Source organism: Protobothrops mucrosquamatus, unplaced genomic scaffold, assembly GCF_001527695.2.
Source record: "Protobothrops mucrosquamatus isolate PMUCROS unplaced genomic scaffold, P.Mucros_1.0 scaffold8, whole genome shotgun sequence".
Classification (NCBI taxonomy): domain Eukaryota; kingdom Metazoa; phylum Chordata; class Lepidosauria; order Squamata; family Viperidae; genus Protobothrops; species Protobothrops mucrosquamatus.
In genome coordinates this window covers 1,991,210-2,019,180 of record NW_015386395.1, presented here as the reverse complement: position 1 = coordinate 2,019,180, position 27,971 = coordinate 1,991,210, and the positions used below count along the sequence as shown (strand labels likewise).

Below are 27,971 nucleotides of genomic sequence, written 5' to 3'. Positions count from 1 at the left end.
TAATTCTACCCCTTCCCAGAAAGAAATGAACAGGGAGTTTGGTCTCTGAGTAAGTTTTATTTGCAATTTGATAAAGAAGGGAAGATGTGTGGGGTGGCAGCTTCGCTCCACTGTTTCAATATAGCTGCTCCTTCCCATTCGTTTGGCTGCCCCTCCCTTTGATCTGAAACAATTCAGCTGGCAGAACTGGCTGTTTATTAATGGGTGTTTGTTCAATAATGGAGCTATCTTCCACATCTTGCAAGATGGTTGGTTTTCTTTTTGGTGTTCCTGAATTCGTTTTGGAGGGGGAAGAGAGGGCAAGAGAGGGCAGGACAAGTCTGAACAAGAGTATCAATGTTCAAAGATGATGTGGCATAAGAGGAAACAGGCTGGCTAGAATGGAAAGTCCAAGCGAATGAAAAATCAAAATTGAAAAGGGAAGAGAAACCAAAGGTTTTAGGAATGATGATGAAAGTTTGGTAGGGAAAGTTAGTTGGAATGGAGAGGAGGAAGAACCATGGGAAAATATATGCCAGTTTGATAGTAACAGATTACGTGGAAATCCAGCCTAACAAAAAACGGGAAGGACAAAGATGAGCAATACTGGCAATGTAAGGAACTGTGTCTGATTTTACGAGGCAGCAGGAAGCCATCTGGAGCAAAGCCACAGGATTTGGGCGTAAAAAATCTGGCTGAGCTGGCCTTTTCTATTCGCAGGCAAGCTTCCCGTCAAAACTGGACAGACAGATGGCAAAAGCCTGAAGTGCACAGAGAGGGAATCGGTAATCCATGGTGAAGACATCAGAGGCCACCCGGCCAAACTGTAGCACGATGTAGTCAGCTGCAAACCAAGGAGAGGAAAGACCATTGAGGCAAAAAAAACCACCCCCATTCACCAAAAACGTCATTTCATCACCCCTTATGCCTGCCTATCTCCTAAGCCAGGGGTCTTCAAACTTGGCCCTTTTATGACTTGTGGACTTCAACTCCCAGAATTCCTCAGCCAGGCACGCTGGCTGAGGAATTCTGGGAGTTGAAGTCCACAAGTCATAAAAAGGCCAAGTTTGAAGACCCCTGTCCTAAGCCTTCCTCAAAAGAAAAAAATTCTCCAAGGGCTTCCTTCCCTGATGATTGAGCAGGTCCAATTCTTCCCCAACCTTATCCTGAGTTGTCTGTCTTTCAGTCTGCCCTTGGGGCTTGACGAAGAGCAATATGGAAATCCTCACGCAGGATTGAGGCTGTGTCTGTAGCAGCGGTTCACACCAAGTTCGAACTTCTGTATCAGAACTCTTACCTCAATTTAGAAAATAGGGCGGTGTGATGGCTGAATGGTTAAGACGCTGGGCTTGTCGGCTGGAAAGCCAACAGCCCAGGTTTGAGACCCAAGTGCCACGCAACAGGGTGAGCTCTCATCCTTGCCCCAGCTCCTGCCAACCTGGCAGTTCAGAAGCATGCAAATGCGAATGGATAGACAGGTATCCTTTGGTGGGAAGGGAATGACATTCTGTGACATGACTGTGGAAATGTCTTTGCACAGCGCTGGCTCCATGGCCTTGAAATGGAGAGGAGCACTGCCCACTAGTGCTGACAACAATGACTAGGGGAGTAAAATCTACCTGTTAGAAAATCATTTGCCCAGCACATACGGAGGAAGAAAAATGTTCTAGATTGGATCAAAGCAACCAAGAGATGCCCAGTGGGAGAGTCTAGTGTTGAAAAGGATGATGCTGGTGCTTGTTCATATTCTGTTCATATTCTCCATCTACAGGAATCTTTGATATTTGTGACAGGAGATAGCTATCATGGCTAGCTGTTGTTAATAACTTTACATCCCATGAATATCTCGTTTTCTTCTTGGGCTTTCTAAATTGGTGGCCACTGCTAAGTTCAGTGGAAGCAAATTCTACAATTTTAAGTATATATGATGAGAGTATCTGTCCTGAATCATCCACCATTAGATTTCACATAATAACCGCAATTTCCAGAACTATGTGAGAGGGCAAAACAATCTTCCAATCTATTTTCTTCGTCTACTGTACATCATGGAGAATTTTATACCCATTTCACGCTCTTCAACTTTATTTGTCCTTCCAAGATATAAACATCTGAGGAAACTGCTTAATCCTTTGGTTATTTTGCTTGCCCTGATTTGCCTGTTTTTCAGCTCTGCCAAAATTCCTTTTGGTGATGGAGAGATGTAGTTATCACAACTACTTCCATATTCTAAATAGTTGGGGTTCTATTTCTTATTTACCTTTAAAAAAGAATTTGCCTTTTTCGTAACTGCTGTATGCTGATGTGTCTACTAAGTTAAACACCACAATCTATGATCCCATTCTTGGCCAACTCTTGCCAACTCTAATCTGATTCACATATCTGTAAATTTACAGAGTATTTGCTCCACTATACAAAACTATACATTACAGTTCCTTATGCTGGTGCTCATGCTAACTGTTGCGGTATCCCTCTTTGTTCTAATCACTTTAAATAATGTCCTGTTTGTCAGCCAAACTGGCCACAATAGATTTATTTAGAAGTTAGTCTCACTAAATGGGACATCTGCTCGATAGCTAGCCTCAGTTTGCAAAACCTTCTGCACTCTCCTGAACCTTGCCCACTACTCACGGTCGTCTTCTGAGATGATTTGGAAGTTCTTGACGGAAGCCTGCGTGACCCGCCCATGGAAGTTGAGTACGTATGACTGGGTCTCCTCGTTCCAAGCAGGCACCTTGTTCTGGAGTTTGATCAGGTTTTGCATATTCCGGTTCTGGTATCTCAACAGTAAGGTTTCGTGTTCCTGTAGGCAGAGAAGTACAAACATTATGGAATTCCTATGCTGATGTTTTTTGTACAGAAATAGTAGCAATAAGAACCACTCACATTTTTAGGTTGGATGCGGATCCTCTCATTCTCTGAATTCATTCCAGGAATTATCACTGTCATTTTCCGTGGACCTCTGAAACCCAAAACATTGGTCTCCTGCAAGGGGGACAGGGATGGTAAGTAAGAAATCTATTATAGACTTCTGCTTTTAATTCAGAGTAACAGAATAATAGAGTTGGAAAGGACCTTGGAGGCTTCTATCTAGCCCAGCTCCCTGCTCAAGCAGGAGACCCCATACCATTCCAGACAAGTGGCTGTCCAATCCCTTCTTAAAAGCCTCCAGTGATGGAGCACCCACAATCTCTGAAGGCAAGTCATTCCACTGGTTAATTGTTCTCACTGTTAGGAGATTTCTCCTCAGTTCTACACTGCTTCTCCCCTTGGTTAGTTTCCATCCACTCCTTCTTGTTTTGCCTATGGGTACTTAGAGAATAGGTTGTCCCCCTCAAATATTGGAATACTGCTATCATGTCACTCCTGGTCCTTCTTTTCACTAGATTAGACATACCAATTCCTGCAGTTCTTCACATATTTTAGCCTTCAGCCCCTTAACACGTTTGTTGCTCTTCTCTGCACTCTTTCCCGAGTCTCAACATCTTTTCTGTAATATGGTGATCAAAACTGGATGCAGTATTCTAAGTTTTTTAATCTTCAATTCTGCCACTGATTTGTTGAGAAATGTTAATATTTGTTACAGATGGGAAGCATTCCTATTCAACCTTATACAGTATTTTTGTACTGGGTAATTTCTCTCCCGAGTTTAAAGTAGCCCATCATTTTCTACTAAAACAAAATTATCTTCTCATTTTTGGTGCTCAGTCTATCTGGGGAAGTCTGGAATTTACAGTCCCAAAGCACCTTGAAGGTACCAAGTTGAGGAAATTAGTTTTAAAAGGTGCAGTATTTGAAATGCTCTCTTTTTTCCTGGTTAGAATGGAAAATCTCTGAAAAAGATTATCGATTATCAATCAGCATACCCTTTTATTTTATCTGGAGAAGATCACCCTTCCTCTGATCACCTTAACAATATCAGCTACCTGATTTAACAAGTTCAAATGCTTTGTAGGTATTTCTGTCCCAAAGTATATTGGGCAAATTGTCAAAGGATATAAGAAAAATGCCAGATATTCTAATAATGATCAAAGGGAAGGCAGAAGAAACCACGTGACTACAAAGATCAATTTCAGAGACGCAGAATTTATCAATTTTTGAGAAAATTATATATTTGGCTAATCAGAAAATGCCACATTAGCTATTGTTCCTTTGGGGAAAAAATTCTTGGACAGTCTTAGTCAACACTAAAAATCTTTTCAAAAATAAAGTTTTTCAATATCAGGTGATATAGGGTAATTATTTTGTTTGTTCATTTTTTAATTTTCTTGTTACTTATTTTTTTCTGTTTATGATAAATTATTCATTTTTATTTTACATCATTTATCTTTGTTTTAAAGTGAATTCATTAAAACTCTCCAGTACAATAATAATAAAACAAAAATCAGAGTTCCTGAATCAAGCTAACTGAGCTGACTGGCTTAGCACACTCTCTTTGGGCTGAGCATTTGTTGGCACTGGGATCTTTCTCAATAAAGGCAGTCCTCAGTTTATGACCGCATTTGGGCCCAAAACGTCTGTTGTTAAGCAAGGTGATTGTTAAATGAGTCACGCTCAATATTATGACATTTTTGCTGTGATTATTAAGAAACTCTCATGGGCATTAAGCAACCTAACTTTGTCAAATCTAGGTGCAAATGGTAATCACATGACCTGGGACACTGCAACCATCATAATACACGCCAGTTGCTAAGTGCCCAAATTCTGATCATGTGACTGCAAGGACGCTGTGTGAGATCTGGTCATAAGTCACTTTTTTCAGAGTCATTTTAACTTCAAATGGTTTTTAAATGAATACTCAGGAATTGAGGACTACCTGTATATAAGGAGCATATCAGTTCCCCACTTTGCCAACTCTGTGATACTTACATAGCAAATGGCAACTAACTCCTGCCGTAGGTGGGCAGTTTCTGGAACAAAAGGTTTCTTTTCTGGATTGATTCCATTGTCAAATACAGTGAACTTGGTCCCAAGCATGTTAGATCTGGAAAGCAAGCAAAAAAAGGGATGTTTACTTCCTTTAAGCATCTTAAGAGCCCGCCATATTTTCTTCAATCATCCCTCCTGCCCCGGCCTCATGTTAATTAAGTAAGAACCCAAAGCTACTATGAAAACTACCGAGAAGCACCCATAAAGTACATAAAAAGCAAATTGAGTACACTAAGAGATTCTAGAAACTGTAGTGTTGTTATGAGCAAAATTCTTCAACAAGGAAACCTGTATTAACTATGGAGGAAGGCTGGATAGTGAAAATGTACATAATAAGAGTGCAGGAAATCAGTACTTTACTGTATATTTAGATCTCCCTTCAAATTAGGATGCAACATCCATAGAGGTAGAATAGGGTGTCTGGAAAAGTTTTCAGGAGTGTGCTTTTTACATTGTGATCTATCTCTTTTCAGACACACCCTAAGGCAGTATTTCTCAACCCTAGCAACTGGAAGATAGGTGGGCTTCAACTCCGAGACTTTTTGGGAGTTGAAGTCCACGCATCTTCAAGCCGCCAAGGTTGAGAAACACTGCCCTAGGGTCTTCATGTGCTTCTGACCTCAACATCAGACAAAACTGTTCTTAGTTTTCAGCAAATATACTCAAAGAGAGTTCCAAGATGTCCCTACAATTGCATAGAATACTGTAGTTAAACGCTAAACTTGCAAATGGGAAAAGTAGACTTCTCTTCATGGGAAAACACCCTCCCTCAGCTAGTAAACAAAGAATCCTTGGCCATTCCCTTTTTTTTCGGTCAAATCCTCTCAGCTTTAGAATAGAATCGAATCGAATCAAATGGAATGGAATGGAATAGAATAGAATAGGAGCTGGAAAGGGCCTTGGAGGTCTTCTAGTCTAGCCCCCTGCTCAAGCAGGAGGACCTATACCATCTCAGACAAGTGACTGTCTAGTTTCTTCTTAAAAATCTCCAGTGATAGATTGCCCATGATTTCTGGAGGCAAGCTGTTCCACTGGTTAATTATCCTCACTGTCAGGAAGTTTCTCCTTAATTCCAGGTTACTTCTCTCTTTGATCAGTTTCCAACCGTTGTTTCTTGTCCTGCCCTTTGGTGTTTTGGAGAATAACATGACACCCCCCCCTCTTCTTTGTGGCAGCCCCTCAACTACTGGAACATTGCTATCATGTCTCCCCTATTTCTTCTTTTCTTTAGACTAGACAAACCCAAGTCCTACAACCATTCTTTGTATGTTTTAGTCTTCAGGCCTTTAATCATCTTAGTTGCTCTTCTCTGAATTTTTTCCAAACTCTCAACATCTTTTTTGTGATATGATGACCAAAACTGGCTGCAATATTCCAGGTGTGGTCTTACTAGGGTTTTATAAAGCGGTACTAATACTTCGCGTGATCTTGATTCTATGCCTATGTTTATAAAACCCAGGATTGTATTAACTTTTTTTTGTATTAAATTGTATTAGCAACCCAGGATTGTATTAGCTGCTGTCCACTGCTGGCTCATGGTCAAGTGATCGTCCACTAGGACTCCAAGGTCTCTCTCACAGTTACTGTTTTTAAGCCAGGTCTCACCCAATCTGTACTTGTACCTTTGATTTTCCTGCTTAAATGTAAAACTTTGCTTTTCTCCACAGGACGATGCATGCTGACTATAATGGAAAACATGTGACTGAGACACTGCAAAGCTCAGACATTCAAGCATTGGCTGCAATTTTTTTTTCATCATTGTTGTAACTTTGAATAGTGGCTGCCCATGAAAATCATTAAGTGAGATCTATCTATTTCGGAGAATAATGTCACCAAATGGTCTGCTAGGAAAGGCATGGTTTTGGTCCAGCATGTCTATTATGCACATCAATGATGTCAAAATGGTGGGTACAACTGGGTGAACAAAGCTCCAACCTTCTTTAATGTGCATCACATTTCAACAGTCTAGTCACCCTCCCATTTCAATGACAGTGACCCTCCTGCCACCATGGAGACCATTTTGTAGAAGCAACCGTAACATGTTCTCAAATATTTAAGTGTGTTCACTGAAAAATCAAGATAATTATGTACATTACCCCATAAGTAAAACAATGGAGTTATATGCAACTGACTTACTGAAAATCATAGAGATTCTAACGCTTGGCAAAGGGGTAGAGTATTAGAATTCAACTCCCACAATCCCCCATCCTGGTCATTCTGGTTAGGAATTCTGGGAGCTCATTCAATGTCCATTGGAGAAAGCTGAACTATTGGATGTAGGTCTATTAGTTACTCACACCTGCTTTTAATAGGCTGCAACCCAGACACACCTGACTTTTCCAATGAAGTTTTCTCCACCTCGTGACAGATCAATCGGATCTAAAGAAATAAGGTAATTTGAAGTCTTGCTTTTTTTCCTCTTCCTCCCAGACATGAGGAACCGCTGAAAGAGAACACCCAGCTGTTGGTGAGAATCACTCCTGGTTGCCTTTTTAATTACCATCACTGCTGTTTCAATATTACTGAATGTCAAAGATATCAAAAATGAAAATTGTCATAACAGCAAGTTCACCTCTATAAAACTAACTTTTGCTCAGGTTGGATTTATACACCATAGTAAAACAGTTTGCTCAGTCTCACTTATATTATTATTATTATTATTATTATTATTATTATTATTATTATTATTATTATTATTATTATTATTATTAAGTTAGAAGGGACCTTGGAGGTCATCAAGTCCAACCCCCTGCTCAGGCAGGTAACCCTATACCATTTTGGACAAATGGCTGTCCAGTTTCTTCTTAAAAACTTCCAGTTTTTATTGTGTGAACTTTTATTGTGTGAACACTGCTGCTGGGGTTTGTCCATAGCAGCCTTTCCCAAGCAGGGTGTCCTCCAAACATATGGACTCTAATGTGGCCATCGGTGACAATTCTGAGAGCTGAAGTCCACCCTAAGTACAGTATATTTCAGCAGGAACAAAAAGTCCCTTCTGTTTTTGGCAGGATTCAGACAACCTACCTGTTTCCGGAAAGTAAGTTCAAAGGAGACTGCGTCATGGATTAAACTGAATCAAAATATTTTAATATCAGCCTCGATAAGGTGATAGAAGGCAATAGAGGTGAAGACTCTCTCAAATGAGTGACTTCAAGGACACATCCATCCATGTTGTTGTTGTTTTAATTAATAAAATAGAAGTATTTTGACACCTTCCTGTTTTTCAGTTTCCAATTGGCTCTTGTACTGAACAGGTCCCATCATATTAGCTTTTTCAAAATCAATTAAGGATGGCCAGATACTGCCAACTTCTTTGACTGACAACCATTACAACAAACTCAGCATTGTTAGTATCACAGCATTCTTGCAGGTGTTATGAGCTTCTAGCTAATGCATTGTCACTTCAAATATGTGAGATTGATCAGTCTTTAAGAATTGTAGGTACTTTCAAAGACTAAACATGTGTGATGGATATCTTGAAAGACTTATTTTTTTGATATTTCAATATTTCTAGACTTGATACTTGTTTGTAAGCTGAATCCTTTACAGAGCATCTAACAAATATTTTTAAAATAGCATAATTTATTAAACATATACGGGTAGTCCTCACTTAACAATAGTAACTGGGACCGGAATGTCTGTCGCTAAACAATAAAGTAATAAAGCGGCACATTATATGAATAACGCCACTTAACAATGGCAATTTTGGCAATCCCGGGTTACCATCGTTAAGCAAATCCCTGTAAATTGTTAATCAAGGACCTCATGTGATCTCAACCTGACTTTCTGTCAGCTTCCCTGTTAACTCTGCTTGTCAAAAACTGGAAGGTCACAAATAATAATTATGTGACTGTGGGATGCTATAATGGTCAGAAATTTGGGTTGGTTTGTGAAGTGCCCAGATCATGATTGTGTAATTATGGGGATGCTGCACTAGCTGGAATTTTGAAGGCTGGTCAAAAGTACCACCTCTTCAGCACCGTTATAAGTTTAAATTGAATGAGTGGTTGTTAACTGAGGACTACCTGTGCCATAGGATGTAATGGATGCTTCTTGTAAAAGGGATCACAATACTGGGCTTCTTTTCAATTGGTTTGTTTCAGGACTTCATCTCCAAACAGTAGTTAGCAGAAACTTTGCTCTTTCTGGGATAACTTTGCTCTTTTTGGGATGCAAATTCAAACAGATTTTTCAGAATCACATATTTTTAACTATGTGTGTGTTTCTTTTTGAGCACAGCATCACTCTTTGCTTTCTGATACCTTTTTCCCATTTTCCATCTCAAGGTGCAAGTAGTAGAAGGGGAAGATGCCCTTGTCCATCCCTTTCCGGTCTCGTGTGATGCGACACTGGATTGTGTGGCTCTGAGGGGCAGGTTGCAAAACAAATGCTTCAATGTCATCCGCTTTGAGAGACAAGGGAGTGCTTGATTCCTCGTTTGGGGACTGCCAGGGAGAAGAAGAGGTAAGCTATAATAAAATCTGAGAGCGGATTTACACTACAACCCTCTTGCTTTTCCACCCATAAAATGCCGGTTATTGCAAATCTATGGGAACCCACCCTGTTCTCTAAGGATTAGATGTTGGTAAAAGGTGCCCTCATTTTCTGATTTCTACCGAAAGGGCTAAAATACAGTGTGAAAATACATGCAACGGCAGAGAAACAGTAAGTGGGAGATGCAGTGGGTGGTGGCAAGAAGAAAGGTCTTTAAGGAGGAAGAATCAGAAGAAAATTCCTTTTTACTAAGTGCATTATGTGCATTAGATGAAATGATAAAGATTTCCCAAGGGGCGTTTAAAATACATCCAAGTTTTATTTTAGCCCCTTACCGCAGATAAGTCAATTTCTTCTTGAATGTACATGACACTCCTGAGAATGTCTTGATCGTCATCTTTGAAGTCTTCATCATCATCATCATCATCATCATCATTTTCTTCCTCTTCCTCACTCTGACTCCTCCTTCCGTTAGTGAGAGACCCTGGAAAAATCAAGGAGAACTGCAAAAGTTGGATGAAGGAAATGAGTCATCCTTTCTTTTTCCCCCTTCTTGTCTTTAATTCCATCCCAAAGACTACAAACTACAAAGGTCAAGCCAGCAATCCTGACTCCTGATGTTTGCTTTCCTGTCTGAAAACATGTGAATCCGGGTTCCCAGATTTTGATAATTTGTTTATATTTCTTTAAATGCTTTTCATTACCAGCACAATTGCTAAATGGTTTAAAGCCCAGGGTTTAAAACCATAAAATCATGACAAATTGAGAGATTAAAACCAGGGCAAGAAGGACAATTGCAAAAAAAAATGGCACAGGGCTTATTTTCTGAAATCGCATGGAACAGAACTGAAGTTCCAAAGTCACACGATGCAAAAAACTTGCAAAGCAAATTAGAGCGTGTTTGATCACCTCTTTCCATCCATGACTCCCCACCCATGCAGAAAGACCACTAACCTCTGTGCCTCAGCATCCAGTCACGGGGCTTCTTCATAGGTGAAGGGGGTACAGTCAGCTCCTGGGAGTATTCCCCATCACTTTCAGAGTTGCTTTGGAGCACAGTGATGTTATACATGTCTCCAATGGCCCTTTTGGACTCTGTAGACTTTGAGTCTTCTTTGGGAAGATCATTCTTCAAAACTAAATTAAATAAGATATGAAATATCTTATTTTTATTAATATCTTAATACCACTTTACAATGCCTTGGTAAGGCCACATGAGCAATGAGCATGAGTGTTTAGAGAGCCAATCAGGTGTCATCTTGTTTTGGCAATGAGCCAATCAAATCACAATAGGATTCAGTTATTGATGTCATGTATTGAAGCTGACAGGAGGTCATTTGTCAGTGTATTATGTGATTGCTATCAAGTTGGTTGGGTTTTTTTGTGTTCTTTCATTTAGTGAGCTTGTAAAATGTAATAAAATTAAAGTAATGGTGCAAAGAGATGACTGGTCGCACAGAAGAGCGATGTAAAATAGTATTATTAAGCGAACAAGGCTACAGTTATAAAGAAATTAGAAGAAAAATTGGTGGAAACTTAACCAAAGGTGGCATTTCTACTGTACACTTTTCCCAAAAGGTTTCCACAATTTTAGCCACTACTGTATAGTTTTAAATAAACATCTTCTTTCCTCACTACAATTAGAGAATCCATGAAAGGTATGCATTGTTGCGTTTCCACTGTCAGGAATCAATAGTCTCCAATAGTGTACATGATACTGTAAAATCTTAGCATTGGGAGATATTATTTAGGTCATTGAATCCAAGTGCCTACTTAGTGGAGGCCACAAATTGCAGTATCTACAAAAAAAGGCTTTGCTTTGCTGCATCAACAAAGAGAATACTATTATGTCCCTCAGTAACTGGCTCCATTGTTTAACTGTTCTTCCTAGTATGTCATCTCAATTTGCCTTGCTACAATTTAAGATAATTCATTTCAAGTACACAAGTTTTCTGCACTTATTTATTTGCAACAGGACGCATAGACCACCAATACTCATTCCCATTTCATTTCATACATGTATAGTTTCTTTCCCCCAATCCCCCTGGATTCTTACTTATATCTCAGAAGTCTCACCTTCCATATCCATGACAACTGATGGAACCTTCTGTACTGGAGTTAACCTTTCCTTTTTTGATCTGGTTGCCTGGAACACATGCTCAGGAGCCTCATCTTCCATACCCACCATGGGAGATGGAATGTCATATCTTGGGGATAAACTTTCTCTTTTTGTTCTGGCAGTCTGGCCATGCCGTTGAGTATTTGGTCGTCCTGTGGATGATCAAAGATGACATCATATCCAGGGGAGAAGTGTATTAAGTCTCAGAGTCAGAAACAAACTGGAGGGAAGAAAAATCTTTTGACGGTCAGACGCCATTCATACTTTTGGACTGATGAAGATGTAAACTGGATGTTAAATAAGCCACTAACATGGCAATGTCTGGAAAGAATTCCATCCATAATTTCATTACATATCCCCTCACAAACACACTTCTGCTACTGAAAAAAAAGCTATTCAACAAACAATGAAAAGTTGTAATACTAATATTTAAAACACTAATAAGAAGGGAATTTTGGAGAGGGGAAGGGTATCCAGATATCATTATCTTCCTTTTCTAACAGTCTTCATTTTCCTACCATTTCTTTCATTTTTTTTCACGTAACAGAATCAAATGTGTGGGGAGAAAAGCAGAATGCCTATAGCAATGTTTCTCAATTTCAATCATTTTAATATGTGTGGACTTCAACTCTCAGAATTCCCCAGTTTGCAAGACTGGCTGGAGAATTCTGGGAGCTGAAGTTCACACATATTAAAATGGACAAGGCTGAGAAATGCTGATCTATATAGTATCTTCTGATGAGTAGTATTAAGAGCGCCAGAAGATGGTAGAGGACAGGAAGGCCTGGAGGAACATTTTCCATAGGGTCGCGATGGGTCGGACACGACTTCACAACTAACAACAACAATTAAGAGCTGTTCAGAGGGACCATCTTTATTATAGCTAAGGATTGTCTATCTGAAATCAAACATAGTCATGATTAATTTAACTTCCACTAATTATGAGCTGGTTCTACATTAAATCTGGAGCAAGCCTAAAAGCAGAATTGAACAATTAACAAATAATTTAATAATTAACAATTAAATCCTAGAGCTGATATCTTTGAAGTTGGTTAATCCAGGGACAATTCATTACTAGCCTTTCTTCCCAATTGCTGCTAAAAAAAGAAGAACTAGAACAGGCAGAAGGAAACAGCTTTTAACAAAAGGCACAATAGCTCTGGAAAACCTCTATAGTGCCTAGAAAAATTTGGAAATCCAGGTGAGGAACATTGAAACAGAGGTCCATTGATACCATCATGCTTAACATCATATCTGTTACATGGCTTCCACTTTTGGTCACCCTGGTTCATGAAGAAGGAATTCATTCCTTGTCCGGCGCATACAAGCTTGACTTGTTGACCCAACTTTGTTGCCTGGCAACCAAGTGCTTCACTCCAAAGGCAGTAGCTTAGCAACAGAGAATGGCATCATAGCAATCTCAGCAACTCCTCCCTTTCCTGGCCTCACCTTCTTTTCGTTTGACCTGCCAGCCATTCTTGGGAATGGATTCATTCTTGTTGATAGGCTGGGTTTCTTCCAAAATGGCCACCTCCAGCTCTGCCTCATCAGAAAAATCTAGTCAGAGAGGTGAAAAAAAGGGCAGGTACTGAGAAGCGCACAAATAAATGGTATGAGGATCCATGGTCATTTCTGAAAAAGCACCGTGCAGGCTACACTTGGTAACTTTCCTCAACATAACATCCTTCAGATGGGCTGGATTATAATCCAATATATTTTGAAAATGATGAGAATGAGCCTTCCCCATCATAAATACACCACCTGTGGGCCAGACAGTGTATATATCTTTCCTCGTCAGGAAATCAGAACTGTCCCCCGTGCTTTCCCAGATTCGATTGCCTATTAACAGCCCCTACGCTTCTGACTCTGTCACCTCCTCTTTGAATGACACACGTGTGTGTGTGTGTGTGTGTGTGTGTGTGTGTTGAGAGAGAGAGAGAGAGAGAGAGAGAGGGAGGGAGAGAGAAATATTCACATAGATATTATGATAGGCTTGACATACAGTACCAATTTGGTTCACACACATTCTAAACAGTGATTTCTTGTTATTGATTGATTTAATTTATGTGGTTTCCTAACATGCCTCATGTGGGTGAAGAAGGAAAGTGCAAAAGTTGGCTTGAAACTCAACATTAAGAAAACCAAAATCATGGCATCTGTCCCTCTCAATTCCTGGCAAATAGATGGGGAAGAAATGGAGGTAGTGACAGATTTTATCTTCCTGGGCTCCAAGATCACCGCAGATGGAGACTGCAGCCAAGAAATTAAAAGACGCTTGCTCCTGGGGAGGAAAGCTATGGCAAATCTAGATAACATACTAAAAAGCAGAGACATCACCCTGCCAACAAAAGTGCGTATAGTCAAGGCCATGGTTTTCCGAGTTGCAATGTATGGCTGTGAAAGTTGGACCATAAGAAAGGCTGAGCGCCAGAGAATTGAGGCCTTTGAACTATGGTGCTGGAGAAGACTCCTGAGAGTTCCCTGGACTGCAAGGCATTCAAACCGGTCAGTCCTAGAGGAGATCAACCCTGACTGCTCTTTAGAAGGCCAGATCCTGAAGTTGAAACTCAAATACTTTGGCCACCTAATGAGAAGGAAGGACTCACTGGAGAAGAGGCTGATGCTGGGAAAGATTGAGGGCAATAGAAGAAGGGGGCGACAGAGAATGAGGTGGCTGGATGGAGTCACTGAAGCAGTAGGCGTGAGCTCAAATGGACTCCAGAAGATGGTAGAGGACAGGAAGGCCTGGAGGAACGTTATCCATGGGGTTGCGATAGGTCAGACACAACTTCGCAACTAACAACAACAACATGCTTACTCTAAGGACAGAAGCTGGTAAGGCAGGAACTATCAATTCTCAGGCCAGACAGAATCATTGTATTAATATGGAGGAGGAGTCTCCAACTCTCAAGGCTGAGAAATGACCAAATGAAAGTCAGCACTGAAAAGAATACAGAATAACAAGAGTTGGAAGGGACCTTGAGGTCTTCTAGTCCAGGCCTCTTATGACCAATTCTCAGACTTGTGATCATTGCAGTATCCCAACAGTCACATGATCAAACTTTGGGTGCTTGGCAACTGGTATGTTTTTACAATGGTTGCAGCGTCCCGGGGTCCTGGAGTGCTCATTTGCAACTTTCCTATAAGGAGCTTCTGACATGTAAACTCAACGGGGAAGGCAGATTCACTTAACAACCGCATAATTCACTTAACAATTGTAGTGATTCACTTAACAAGCATGACAAAAAGGCCATGAAATGGAGCATGATTCACTCAACAACTGTCTTGCCTAGGAGCAGAAATTTTGGGCTCAATTGTGGTCATAAGTCTGGCATGAAGGGATGAAAAGAAAAGACCTGGGATTTAAACCCTGGGGCTGACCTTTATATAAGGCTCAATTCTGGTATTTTTGCATATAGCTTTTTTCTTGTCTGCAACATGGCAGCTTCAGTAGCTTTACTGAAGCTATGAAACTTCTCTGTTAACTATTTACAAAATTAGGAAGTTGAGTTGCTGGAAAAACTGGGCTGTATTTTCATGTCTGGCACAAACCAACACTGGCCCACAAACTCCCCAGCTTAATTTTAGTTTAGTCTATCATGTTGTACAAAGCCAGTTAAATTATATGACACTCATTCTCTCTATCTCTTTCTGGTTTACATACCTGTTTAATTTTAAATCTAGGAATCACATTTGATGTGGGAAAATGGTGTGGGTTAAAATTAAAAGTCTAATAATTAAAAGACATGATATTTAAATCCAATTTTCACCCTGAATACACTTTTAGAACCTTTTTGTGTGACCCCACACCTTTGCAGAGTGAGTTTTTGGCTCCACCAAAGTTGTGTGCAATTGAAGTGCTAGGAAGATCCTGCTCTATTTTAGAAGTTTGTGGTTAGCTATCCGCTTGCTGAATTTGCTGAAGTTTCTCACAAGGCACATATTCCATGCACAAATCAAAAACTACAGGATGGAGCTTATCTCAGAAGAACATATTGATATGTTCTGGTGCCTTATTTCCAAGTAAGGAGATATTTCAGGGATGACAGCACATACCCGTAATTCATTTTCTTTAAAGGGAAGTCACAAGTAGCTTGTGGGCTTTCTGCGATACCAGATTTATTCACACATATATACAAGCTGATCTTCCTATAATTTTATCTTGATCTCAACTGCCTTGAGAAGTTTTTATTTTTTTTTTAACTAAAGATGGCATGGAGAGCAGGTGGAAAGAAGAAATAAAATGAATAAAATAAGATTGTTTTGGTTTGCTGGAAACTTTGGCAGCTGAAACTGGAGGGTCTCATAGAAGAACAATGTAGAACATCTGGAATTGGTGCCTCAGAATTTTGGGTTACCTGGTCCAGCTGCTTGGCTTTCCCCTTGGCCACTGTGTGACCGGCTCATCTGGATAGAGCTACCCCACATATGGACACCAAGGTGAGCCTCTGGAACAGACTCCACAAGAAAAGGGTTGTTTGTACCTTTGGAGAGACAAACAATTAGTACATTAAAATGAGTAATTTGTGCTCACTAAAAAATTCCAACCTGATTCCTAGTCTCATTTATCCATCCTCTCTTCTATTTACCTGAGACAAATTGCTCCAGTACCAATGTCTATGAAAATTCGTAGCCATTCGTGTCATGGTTGTCCCAAAGATGCTTTTTCAAGAGGCAACTGGACTTTCTTGTTTTTCTTTGAAGACGTTTCACTTCTCATCCAAGAAGCTTCTTCAGCTCTGACTGGATGGTGGGGAATGGAAGGATTTATACTCCTTGCAGACAGCTGGTCATTTGCATTCTTTTAGAGAGTCGTTGAGGCTGTTGTAGGCTAGAGATAAATGGTGTCATGTCCCTCCCCCTCTGTTGAGAGAGGGCCCCTTTGACCCTCTTTCAAACCAGCGGTCCTCTCTGTCCATATCCTTTTGTACTACTCAGGTGACCCTGATGACACAGATAAACCTCCAGGTGGCCTTCAAAGGAAAACTAAGAAAGTCCAATTGCCTCGTGAAAAAGGGGCTTTGGGACTCCAGTACCAAGAGGGTTTGGATATGGTTCTGTGAGAGACCCATAGACTACATCAGTGATGATGAATTTTTTGGCCTTGGTGTGTCAAAAATTTTGAAATGCCTAACCTGACTCTGCTGGCCTGTCATTGCCTCCCCATCTTCGGAAATAAAAGAGAAACAATTCTTTACATATTCATTTATTTAAAAAATACAGCCCAGTCATGTGGTGCTATGCATTATTTAAACAAATGTCAAATAATTACAAAAACGAAATACAAGTAAAACAAACTCATTTTCAGAAGGTCCAGAGGCCGCGTGAGAGCACACCCCACTTTTTGCATTGCCTCTGCAGCGTCCAAAAATTATGCCAAAATGGGATGTGATATCAAGAATAGCTATGGAATGGTAGCGTATCACCCAAAATTTTATTGCATGTCGTAGGTTTGTCACCACTGGGCTATATCATCCTAATAACATTGCTGATTGGGCCAAATAGATCTGTTGAAATAATACTGGGCTCCAGAGCAGCAACCTGTCCCTTTACTCTGATTTACAGCTTTCTATTGCTTAGGGTCATGGCAGAACCTGAAAGAAGGGCAGAGCTACCCTATCTGGGCTATGACTATGACATAGCAGCAAAGAATTAAAGTGTGGTATGAGTAACAGTGCTATTATTATTATTCAGAAAGCACAAATGACCTATCTGCAAATCTGCAGATTTGAGCAAAACAATGTTGACCAAGCCTTGCCCGCGGAAAGAGAAGTTAGCAGTTCTAAAAAAAGAGAACATAAGACTGGAAAGAACAAGGATACTCACTATTCCCCAGGCTGTGTTCACTGCAAGATTCCATGAGTGGGATGCGTTCCTCGGCTTTCTGCCTCCCCCGGCACCCCTTCACCTTGGTGTCTGTATTGGCCTGAACCATAAGTGGCTCCTGGCGCTTTCGGCGTTGCTTCTTTTCAATGATACGGCGCTGAAAAAGAGTTCAGAGAGATTGCAAGTAAGGAAAAGTTACCATCTACTTACTTACAAAGAGGCACACAAAATTCATTTTTAAATGTCTGTTCTGACATTCAGTGAAAGATCAGCTTTCCAGGGCAGCCTTTATTTTTCTTTTTCATTCCTTAGTATTATTCTTATGGTCCAACTTTCACAGCCATACATTGCAACTGGGAAAACCATGGCCTTGACTATACGTACTTTTGTTGGCAGGGTGATGTCTCTGCTTTTTAGTATTCTGTGTAGATTTGCCATAGCTTCCCTCCCCAGAATTCCAAAGAATTGAGGCCTTTGAACAATGCTGCTGGAGAAGACTCCTGCGAGTCCTCTGGACTGCAAGGCGATCAAACCGGTCAGTCCTAGAGGAGATCAGCCCTGACTGCTCTTTAGAAGGCCAGATCCTGAAGCTGAAACTAAATACTTTGGCCACCTAATGAGAAGGAAGGACTCACTGGAGAAGAGCCTGATGCTGGGAAAGATTGAGGGCAATAGAAAGAGGGGATGACAGAGAATGAGGTGGCTGGATGGAGTCACTGAAGCAGTAGGCGTGAGCTTAAATGGACTCCAGAAGATGGTAGAGGACAGGAAGGCCTGGAGGAACGTTGTCCATGGGGTCGCGATGGGTTGGACGCGACTTCGCAACTAACAACAACAACAACAAGTGTTATTTGAAAGTGCAGGATCCACTTTTTCAGCTGAATATTGGTCCATTGGTTGTTGCCTAAGCCTAACACTGTGGGCTGAGAGAGAGTGAGCTGTCCACAGTTGCTTTGGATAGTGAGATGGGCAGCATATAAATTTAATAAATAAGTGCAACCTACTTTCAACTCTGTAGGATTGATTTCTGACAAAAACAAATAGAACTGTTTTTAGCCAGGAAGCAATTGCACAGGAATGAATGTACTATGGCTTGCCGCCTTCTTCTTCTCCTTTTCCTTCTCCTCCTCCTCCTCCTCCTCCTCCTCCCTTTTCTCCTCCAAATTTCCATTGCTAAGTGAGAGAGCTGTTAAGTGAATTTTGCCCTATTTTACAACCTTTCTTGCCACAGTTGTTAAGTGAACCACTGCAGCTATTGAGTTAGTAACAAGGTTGTTAAGTGAACCTGGCTTCCCCACTGACTTTGCTTGTCAGAAAGTCGCAAAAGCTGATCACATGACTCCATCTGCATCTGTCATAAATACGAATCAGCTGCCAAGTGTTCGAATTGTTATAATGTGACCACAGGGATGCTTTATAAGTGTGAAAAATAATCACAAGTCACTTTTTTTAGTGCCATTATAACTTTGAACAGTCACTAAATGAACTGTTGTAAGTTGAGAACTACCTGTATGATAATAGATTTAATTTTAAAATAAAATAAAAGCTGAACATTCACAAAGGGCTCGGCTATATTTTCCAGGGATGTACCTCAATCCACCTGGTTGGGAAGATGCCCCATTGTGTCTCTTTCACTCCCTAGCTCTGAACTAATATTTCTTACTGATATGTGGTAAGATGTATTATTTTTATTTTGGTGTTGTTCTTCCTATTAATTGTGTTATTTATATATCAGCTTTCCTCTCAAAAGAACCCAGAATCTTTGAGTAAGCACACTTCTACAAGGTGGGAGCCCAAACACCATGCAACAAACTTCTTCACACAAAGAGCTGTTTTTTTCAAACACCACTACAAGCAACACGATGGAAGGACCGAGTTTAGAGTTCTGTATCTTACCTGCAGTTTTCCTATGGACAACATAATGTCCCTTATGTGTCTATTGCTCCACACTGCTTTTAGCCTACCCACCTCATCTCTCATTGCATCAGATGTTTCTTCACACCAAGAGCCATTTCTTCTCATCCCAATACCACCACAGAATCAGAAAAGTATTTTCCCAGCAAAATACCTGGAATTCCAGTTTCTGCTTCCGGATCAATGCTGCCTCACCACTGCCATTACTAGAAGGAAAAGAGGTGCCAGTGTTAAGAGGTGAACTGGGGAAGGCACGGAGGCGGCGATACAGATTGTGGTACATTTTGAGATGTGGCATCACTCTGCCAGCTCCAGGGCAGCCCCATCCGCTGACAGGTGGGCCCCCAGGATTACCTGTTTCCCAAAGATTCTGAATGTCATGGCATTACAGGGACTTTGTGACCTCACAAAAGCTTCAAAGGGCATCCAGGTCTGGGGTGGGAAAAGGGTTTTTGTGCTGAGACATCGCTCCCCCACAATGTTCACCCAACCCAAAGCTCATTAAGTAAGCACTATTTTCCATTCTGTTTTCCAAACCAGTGTCCTTCAGACATCCGATGCTACCATCCCAATCACATCCAGTCAGCATGATTAACCATAATGGCTGGAAGATATAGGAGTTGTGGTCTATATCTTTAGATACAAGATCAACAAAAGCTGATTCAATGCATCATGTTTTAAATCCCGTTTAAGCATGTTTAAGCCACTAAATATTGTATTGCTGGTACGATTAATAATCTTGCATTCTTTGATATCATGACGGAACTACATTAAGGAGCCATGGACATTAGATGTTAAGTCAGCTACCCCAGGATCTTCCCTCAAGATTTAATCTGATCCTCGTCAGCCAAATGAATCTCTTGTAGTGTTATAACATCTATCATATATGATATGATATGATATGATATGATATGATATGATATGATATGATATGATATGATATGATATGATATGATATGATATGATATGATATGATATGATATGATATGATATGATATGATATGATATGATATGATATGATATGATATGATATGATATTTGTTAGCTACCCCCTTGCAATTCTATGGTTCCACATTATGGTGATTTTATTATGGTTTTATCTTAATATATTATCTCCTATATTGTATTGTCCACATAATATTTATTATTTTATACATATACATATACATACATTTATATATATTTGCTGACACTTTATTTAAACTAAATTTTCATATCAGTGATTGCATGATCTCTGTAGATACCATACGCTAAATAAATAAATAAAATTTATTTATTTAGCGTATTAAAAAATTTCAAGGACCACTCCCGTCTTAGAGATACTGCCTCAAAGACAGAGGCAACCTTTTCTATACAGTATTGCATATTCAAGCTGCCATTCTTTCTCCACCAGGGTCATCTCAGAACCCCCACAAAGGTTCAGGCCTCAATCAAAGTCCTTTTGACAGTCAAACTAGTATAAAAACAAAATATATACAAAGCAGAAGGCTACTATTCTAGAAAGAACAAAAATAATGAGATGTCCCATCCTAAAGCTTCACTGAACTAGAAGGCTAGACCAGACTGGGATATTATGTTTAAATTAAAAGTACAATAATGTGAGCTTCTAATGTCACAACTGAAGTAGAAGTCAAAGTACAATTGTTTTATGTGGAGACAATTTATTTATGTATTCAATCTATAGGCTGCCTGAGGCCCAACAACTCCAGACAGTTTATAATTAAAAAGTAAAAAAAGAGCAAATATATAAACTAAAACAATCTAATATAACAGGGGCTCAACCATTTCTATCTCCCTAAGCCTGGGAGAATAAACAGGTTTGCTTCTCAACTGTCATCAGAGAGGGAGCCATGTTGATTTTTCAGAGGAAATCATTCTATGGGCAAACACCATGACAGAGAAGACACCAGAAGAAATTTCTAATCAAGGGGACCTGGAGCGGGCCCATTCTGCTTGATCTCACCAAATGGACAGAAACAACAAAGGCAGGCAGTTCCTCAGATAAAAAGGCCTTATGCCATGAAGCATCTAAATGTAGAATACCCTATCAAAACAGTGGCATGTGATTTTAATACACATATAAATGATGGAAGTTACAATCAAATCCCACCAAAGCAAAAATGCATTCTGATATTATATTTTTTCCTGCATGAACTTCCCTTCCATCTTCCAAAGAAATTTCCACCATTTCCAGGAAGAGCAGAGACTTTTTAGTTGTGGCCCTGAAATGGTGAAAGAGGCCTATCCAAATTCTATTTTTTGGCCTCGGGGGAAAAACCTGTCCGGCCATGTTGCTCACTAGATGATGTGAGGCCACGCTTGCCTCACAAAGTTGTTCTGAGGGTGAAGTGGAATCACTCAGTCTGCTTTTAATCCTTAGAGCAGTATTTCTCAACCTTGGCATTTCAAGATGTGTCGACTTCAAGTCCCAGACGTTTGCTGACTGGGGAATTCTGGGAGTTGAAGTCCACATATCTGAAAGTTGCCAAGGATGAGAATCATTGCCTTAGAGAGAAGAGATAGAAATGTAATGAATATATACAGCATATGAGACCCATCTTATCTTTTCTACTGTTTATATGTAGCTACTTACTGATGTACTAGAAAAAAAGTGCAGTCTTCATTTTGACCATCCATCCATTGGCCCACTATTGTTCCCAAATGGATGCAAATTCCAACCTCCGCATCAGAATGGATCTTCTTGAACCCATTCCCAAGCCAATCACTTCACACTGGCAATCCCATTAGATTTTCACTCCAGTATTATTTCCAATTCTTTTTTTTAAAGTGGCACATTCTTTCTATTTGAAGCCTGTTCTGAGTGGATGGTAGGTTCATGTCTGATACAAGGGCCAGCCAATCAGAGCTATGGATAGCCTTCTTCTGAGAAAAAGCAAACAGGAAGTTTGTCCTTTGCACTTTGAGTTGGTCACAATATGGACAGCAAATAAAATGAAAATTCTGATGCTAAAATAGGAGTAGCTATTTAAAAATAAAAATAAAGACTCAGTCCTTCAAAGAAACTTCCAATGGAAAATCTCAGCCTTGCTCACAGGTCTGACATGACCCACCTAGGCTTTCCTTCCTAAAACATTCAGTACAGGTAGTCATTGCTTAACAATGATAATTGGGACCAGAATTTCTATCACTAAACAATGCAGTTGTAACATGTAATGTCACATGACCATGCTGCTTAGTAAAGGCAGTTCTGGCAATGCCCAGTTACCACTGTTAAGCGAATCATAGGTTGTTAAGCAAGCACCTCACCATTGTGACTTCTGACTTCCTGCTGGCTTTCCCATTGGTTTTGCTAGTGGGAAGCTGGCAGATAATGTCAGAAATTGTGATCATGCAACCACAGAATAATAAGAAACCTGGGCCAGTTGTCTATCACATGGATCATAGTCATGTGATCTTGGGGGTGCTGTGATGACTAGACTTTCAAGAACCACTGTAAGTATCACTTTTTCAGTCCTGTTGTAAGTTCAAATGGTTGCTGAATGAGTGGTTGTTAAATCAGGACCATCTTAGCACATAGGCCAAGGTAGGCCTACCAAATTTAGACAGAAAACCTCAACTCTTCGCTGCCCATTACTGGTTGCTTATTTTTGTATACATAGCATAAAATAGGGCTAGTCTCTGGTACTCTTTTCCATTGGAAGTTTGAACAGATTTAAACATCCATTCCCACCACGTCACTGTTGTGTTGTCATCTTCCTTACCTTCCAGGAGTGGATGTAGTTGAGGATTCCATTATGCTGGGGAGAAAATCAGTACAGAAGAATCAAATCATGAACATTAAAATGGCTTTCCCCGTGCTAAATCAGGCCCTAATCATACAGTGAAATTAATGATTAGAGTCTTCGGTTTTTATCATAAATACTGTGCTCCTATCTCAAGCAGGCAATACCTATAGAACTCCAAGCCATTTTAATCTAAATATAGGTCTACAGTATTACATTTGGGCTACAAAAATCCTACAGATCATTAGATGACAGCAATGTGATCTCTAATGTTATGTTTAGAATCTGGGGGATTTCATGCATGTAAAAAGGATAAGCTTACATGCCAAGATTGTGACTTTGTCTTTTTTTCCTTTCCTTATCATTTAAAAGTAGTCCTCAACTTACAACCATTCATTTAGTAACCTTTTGAAGTTACAACCTACACTGAAAAAAGTGAGTTATGACTGTTTTTCACAAGACTGTTGCAGTATCCCCGTGATCACAGGATCAAAATTCAGACACTTGGCAACTGGCATGTATTTATGACAGTTGTAGTGTCCCGTGGTCGTGCAATCATCTTTTGCGACATTCTGACAAGCAAAGTCAATGGAAAAGCCAGATTCACTTAACAGCCGCATTATTAACTTAACAACTGCGGTGGTTCACTTAACAACTGTGGCAAGAAAGGTCATAAAATGGAGTAAAACTCACTTAACAACTGCCTTGCTTAGCAACAGAAATTTTGGGCTCAGTTGTGGTTGTAAGTCAAGGACTACCTATACAGCCTGCAAAGGCCATCAGTAAAAGGTTGAATGCCTTTCTTAATAAGTCGAGAGAGAGAATGGGCTCTAAAAGTGAAAGTATTCCCACTGCTGAGAACTTGGTAACTTTACCTTATTCAAGCTGCCAAAATTTTGATAATGTGTGGGAAATTCATTTAACTCTTTTTTGCCATAGAGGATCATTTGGTGTTTTGCAGCCCAGTTTACTACAGAGAGCCAGTCTGGTGCCATGGTTAAACACACAGAGCTTAGGCTGGGAGACTTTGGGCCAGTCTCTCTCTCTCTCTCAGCCCTAGGAAGAAGGAAATTGCAACTCACTTCTGAAAATATTGCCAAGGAAACTACAGGGACTCATCCAGATAGTTGCCAGAAGTCAAGACGAACTCAAAGGCACAGGAGAAAAAGTTGTAACAGTAGTAACTATTAACAGCCCAATCCAAGCACTGAACAGAGATTCAGGAAAATATGAGGAATTGCTGTTCTGTTCTGATTCATTTCACATTGTTTCTACCATGTGTCCAGATATATTTTGAATTCCCTTATACATATATATTCATACATGTTTCTCCTTGGATCTGCCTCTTCTAGGCCATGTTTATAATTTTTGGAGCTAAAAGAGTTAAACAAAGTTACTCAGGTGGCCCAAAAGAAAATAAGCTTCAGATTAACACAAATTGATATATGCTGGATTAAAAACCTGAAACTTTTGATTCAATCCAATAGAAATCCAACGGTGAAAAAGTCCTGAAAATTCACATATTTACCCTTTTAATTTCCAGCATGCACATTCCTGGAAATAGTGAAACCAGATGTTCCCTTTATTCAGATTTCATTTGTTGGTTGATGATGATCAAAGCACCAATTCAAACATTAATCAAGTTTTTACAGTCCATTAAAATCCCTTGGACTGCAAGGCGTTCAAACCGGTCAGTCCTAGAAGAGATCAACCCCAACTGCTCTTTAGAAGGCCAGATCCTGAAGTTGAAACTCAAATACTTTGGCCACCTAATGAGAACGAAGGACTCACTGGAGAAGAGCCTAAAGCTGGGAAAGATTGAGGGCAATAGAAGAAGGGGACGACAAAGAATGAGGTGACTGGATGGAGTCACTGAAGCAGTAGGTGTGAGCTTAAATGGATTCCAGAAGATGGTAGAGGACAGGAAGACCTGGAGGAATGTTGACCATGGGGTCACAATGGGTCGGACACGACTTCGCAATTAACAAAAAAATCTATCATAGCAACTCCTAACAAAGGCATTGTAACTCATGCTCAGTTTAATTTTGAAGGTAAAATGTTGCCAGAACAAATCTTTATAGAAGGATTTTGACTGTGGGAGGATTCTAACAGATCTTCTTGTATATAATATATGTTCCTTTATTTAAGCTGACTTCATAAGCTCTAGGCATATATTACTAAATGAACCACGATCCTAGCAAGAGTGATGCCTGGAGAATATTTGTGGCCCAGGAAGGCTGCCATAAGAGATGTTGAGGAGTTTGGGGAGGCAGAGAGAATGAATTAAAATAATGATTTAGGGGAAAAAAACTCAGGGGAGAAAATTTCAATCAAATGCTTTCTCATTAATTTAGCAGCTGTCCCAGAAAATGGCTGAGATCTACAGATGGATTCCAATACTGTAAAAGACCTTCTCATGATCAATAAAGAATTCAGGATGGAGAAAAGCACATTGTGACATTTCTTTCCTGGGGTGGGTAAATAGTGAATTGATATGGGAAAGGGGAGGAAGAGGCAATTATTTTCTGCTTCAGTGCTTTTCCTAACTTATCCAGTCAAGCCCAAAGACCTAGTTTTTACACCTCAGCAATCACAGTAGATCTTAGATGTTAGAAAGATTCACAAAGCTGCCTTGATGCTGTGTCAGACTCAGTTATCAAGCTTAGTATTGTTAACACTACATATGGGTTTTTCCCCACAGGCATCTAGCCGCCCCACAAATATCCTCGGGCAACACTTCATTGTTGTTCTGATCCTTGACTCTTCCTTCATCTTCTCTCCACCAGTGCCTCAACTCATTCTTGATTTTATAGCATTTGATTTTCCATCTTACTCTGGCACCAACCAAAGGCATCCTTCTATAACAGTGTTTCTCAACCTCAACAACTTTAAGATGTGTGGATTTCAACTCCCAGAATTCCTCAACCAGCTGTGCTTGAGAATTCCACACATCTTAAAGTTGCCCAGGTTGAGAAACACTGTTATAGAGGACTAAATCTGTTAAATTTTGTCACCCATTACCATGGAGAGATGTCAGGTGACTGGGGCCCAGGCAATAGAGACATGATAGGAATTTACCACAGGAACATGTGTACATGATGGTACACTAGGAATTTACCACAGGAACAAGTGTACATGATGGTACACTTTTCCACTGGGTCAAGAATTAAGGAGGAATATTTCACCTCACAAAGAGAGAGAAATCATATCAAGAGGTCAACAACATTGCAGACAATGGTCCTATCTATACCTACTTAGAGAAATCTACAATTGTATTTGTTGATAATATTCAATCAATTAACTCTAGTCTTGGAGACTCACTACAAAGGCAGTATAGTTCATATTGAAGCTTGAAGAATCAACAGCCTAATTCATTCATATATATATATATAAAAACTCCCTTTTTACAACCTTGTAATCCCTTAATTTGGGGTCGAGTCAGGGTGATTGGATGGTTGGATGGATGGAAAGATGAATAAATCCATCCATACCTATACCTATACCTATACACAACATTAAAATACATATACACATATACATATACAGTACATATGTATACATACATACACACATGCACACATGTACATTTCCTGGTGTAGGACATTACCGCAATTACATTTGTTCTGAATTTATGGATGATTAGAAAGCAGTTGGGAACATATTATTAGATTTCTTGGATAATTTCCAGAAGATTATAAAAGTTTCTAATCCCCAGTGTCCAAAAACAATTAAGAAAATGTTTGCCTCCTCCTAAATGAGATTGCTGATAAAAAAAAATATATCCTTAATAACTATAAAGATTGGATAGATAAAAACTAGACAGGAATTCTGCTGTGCTCCAAAGTGCCCTATTCTTACTGTGCTGTGAGTCCCTTTGCCTGAGTCACAGGTTTTGTATCTGATTCCACTTGTAGGTCTCGGGATTTGAGTAAAAAGCTCAGCAGATTCTACATGCCTGAAATCTGCCCATTTCTGTCCCAGATGGCAGAGTTCACAACAGTGCAACCGGTTTTGCCTTTAGAAGTCTTCAAAAAACCATGACCTTAGGAGACTAAGAGTGTGGATTAAAAGCGTGAAGGTATGGTAATACCAAGGCTGTCCATTTCTGGCATCTGTGGTTATCCCAAGACGGACAGGGCATTAGAGATTAACATAAATAAAGCCCCGAGGCACACACTCACACACATCTATAGAGAGAATGCTCTCTGTAACTTACATCTTGTGTCTCGGAGATGACTGCACTAAAATAGGCTCCAACTGCAACTGGAAGTGGGGGGAAAAAAACATGTTTAATAATATCTTGCAAAGTAGTTTTCTTAGCACCTTTAAGTATGGCCCAGCAGTTTTAGCTCTGACTCCGAAAGTGTCTCTGTTTTAAATCACTGGACTCTACTCACTTCTCTTTGAAGCAAGGAATCTTTGCTTTCTCCTTTTTCTTTTTTGTGCCTGTGTTACAAAGCTTCAGAATCCATTATTGCTCTCTGTGCTCAGTCACTTTTGACGCACACTAAAAACATGTTTCAAATATTTGTATCCCACCATTTGCTATGGAATGCCAACAAAGCTAAGTGATCAACACAACAGAACGATATTCAATATCAAAAGAAGTCAGGCTCCCTTTTTACTTACCCTCTTTCTACGGTATCCAGTAATCCCAGTTCTCAAATCTCAAACATCCAAGTTAGATCCTGCTCTCCCTCTCATTTTTTTTCTCTCTTTCTCTCCTTCTTTCTCTCGCTCAGTTCTGACGTTGCTTTCAAATTGCAGCTGGCTCAGTGGGAGGGCAGTTGACGGTCCCTCCTCCTCTCCCACCAAAACCGGCATCACATTCTCTCTTGCTTAATCAGCTTTGTCTGTCTTAAGTCTCCAGGTTTTGTGGCTGGCATAGTCTTCTTTATGGAGACTTTGTAGTTTGTTTATATAAAGGTCTACTGTAGGCTGTGCCAGTAGGCACATGTTCCTCTAATGTT

General features: G+C 40.0%; 1 protein-coding gene across 1 annotated transcript; it reads right to left on the bottom strand.

Moving 5' to 3' along the window:
- Positions 1–47: 47 nt before the first annotated feature.
- TULP2 (TUB like protein 2) lies at positions 48–27,709 on the bottom strand. The gene is made up of 16 exons (XM_029283031.1): positions 27,631–27,709; positions 27,218–27,264; positions 22,981–23,016; positions 19,413–19,464; positions 17,345–17,501; positions 15,877–16,002; positions 12,968–13,075; positions 11,476–11,670; positions 10,354–10,536; positions 9,735–9,883; positions 9,168–9,350; positions 7,236–7,348; positions 4,846–4,960; positions 2,863–2,961; positions 2,608–2,779; positions 48–823 (listed from the first exon to the last, which is right to left on the bottom strand). Exons 3-16 carry the CDS (start codon positions 23,010–23,012, stop codon positions 690–692), a joined length of 1,818 nt encoding a protein of 605 aa, XP_029138864.1. The 5' UTR covers positions 23,013–23,016; positions 27,218–27,264; positions 27,631–27,709; the 3' UTR covers positions 48–689.
- Positions 27,710–27,971: the final 262 nt, after the last annotated feature.

Coding starts and splice junctions, on each gene's coding strand:
- TULP2 (XM_029283031.1), bottom strand. CDS start 23,012: ATGGAATCCTCAACTACATCCACTCCTGGAAG. Junction 13,076..15,876: donor AAGCCAAGCAGCTGGACCAG/GTAACCCAAAAT, acceptor CTCTCTGACTAG/ATTTTTCTGATGAGGCAGAG. Junction 10,537..11,475: donor AGTTGTCATGGATATGGAAG/GTGAGACTTCTG, acceptor TATTTAATTTAG/TTTTGAAGAATGATCTTCCC.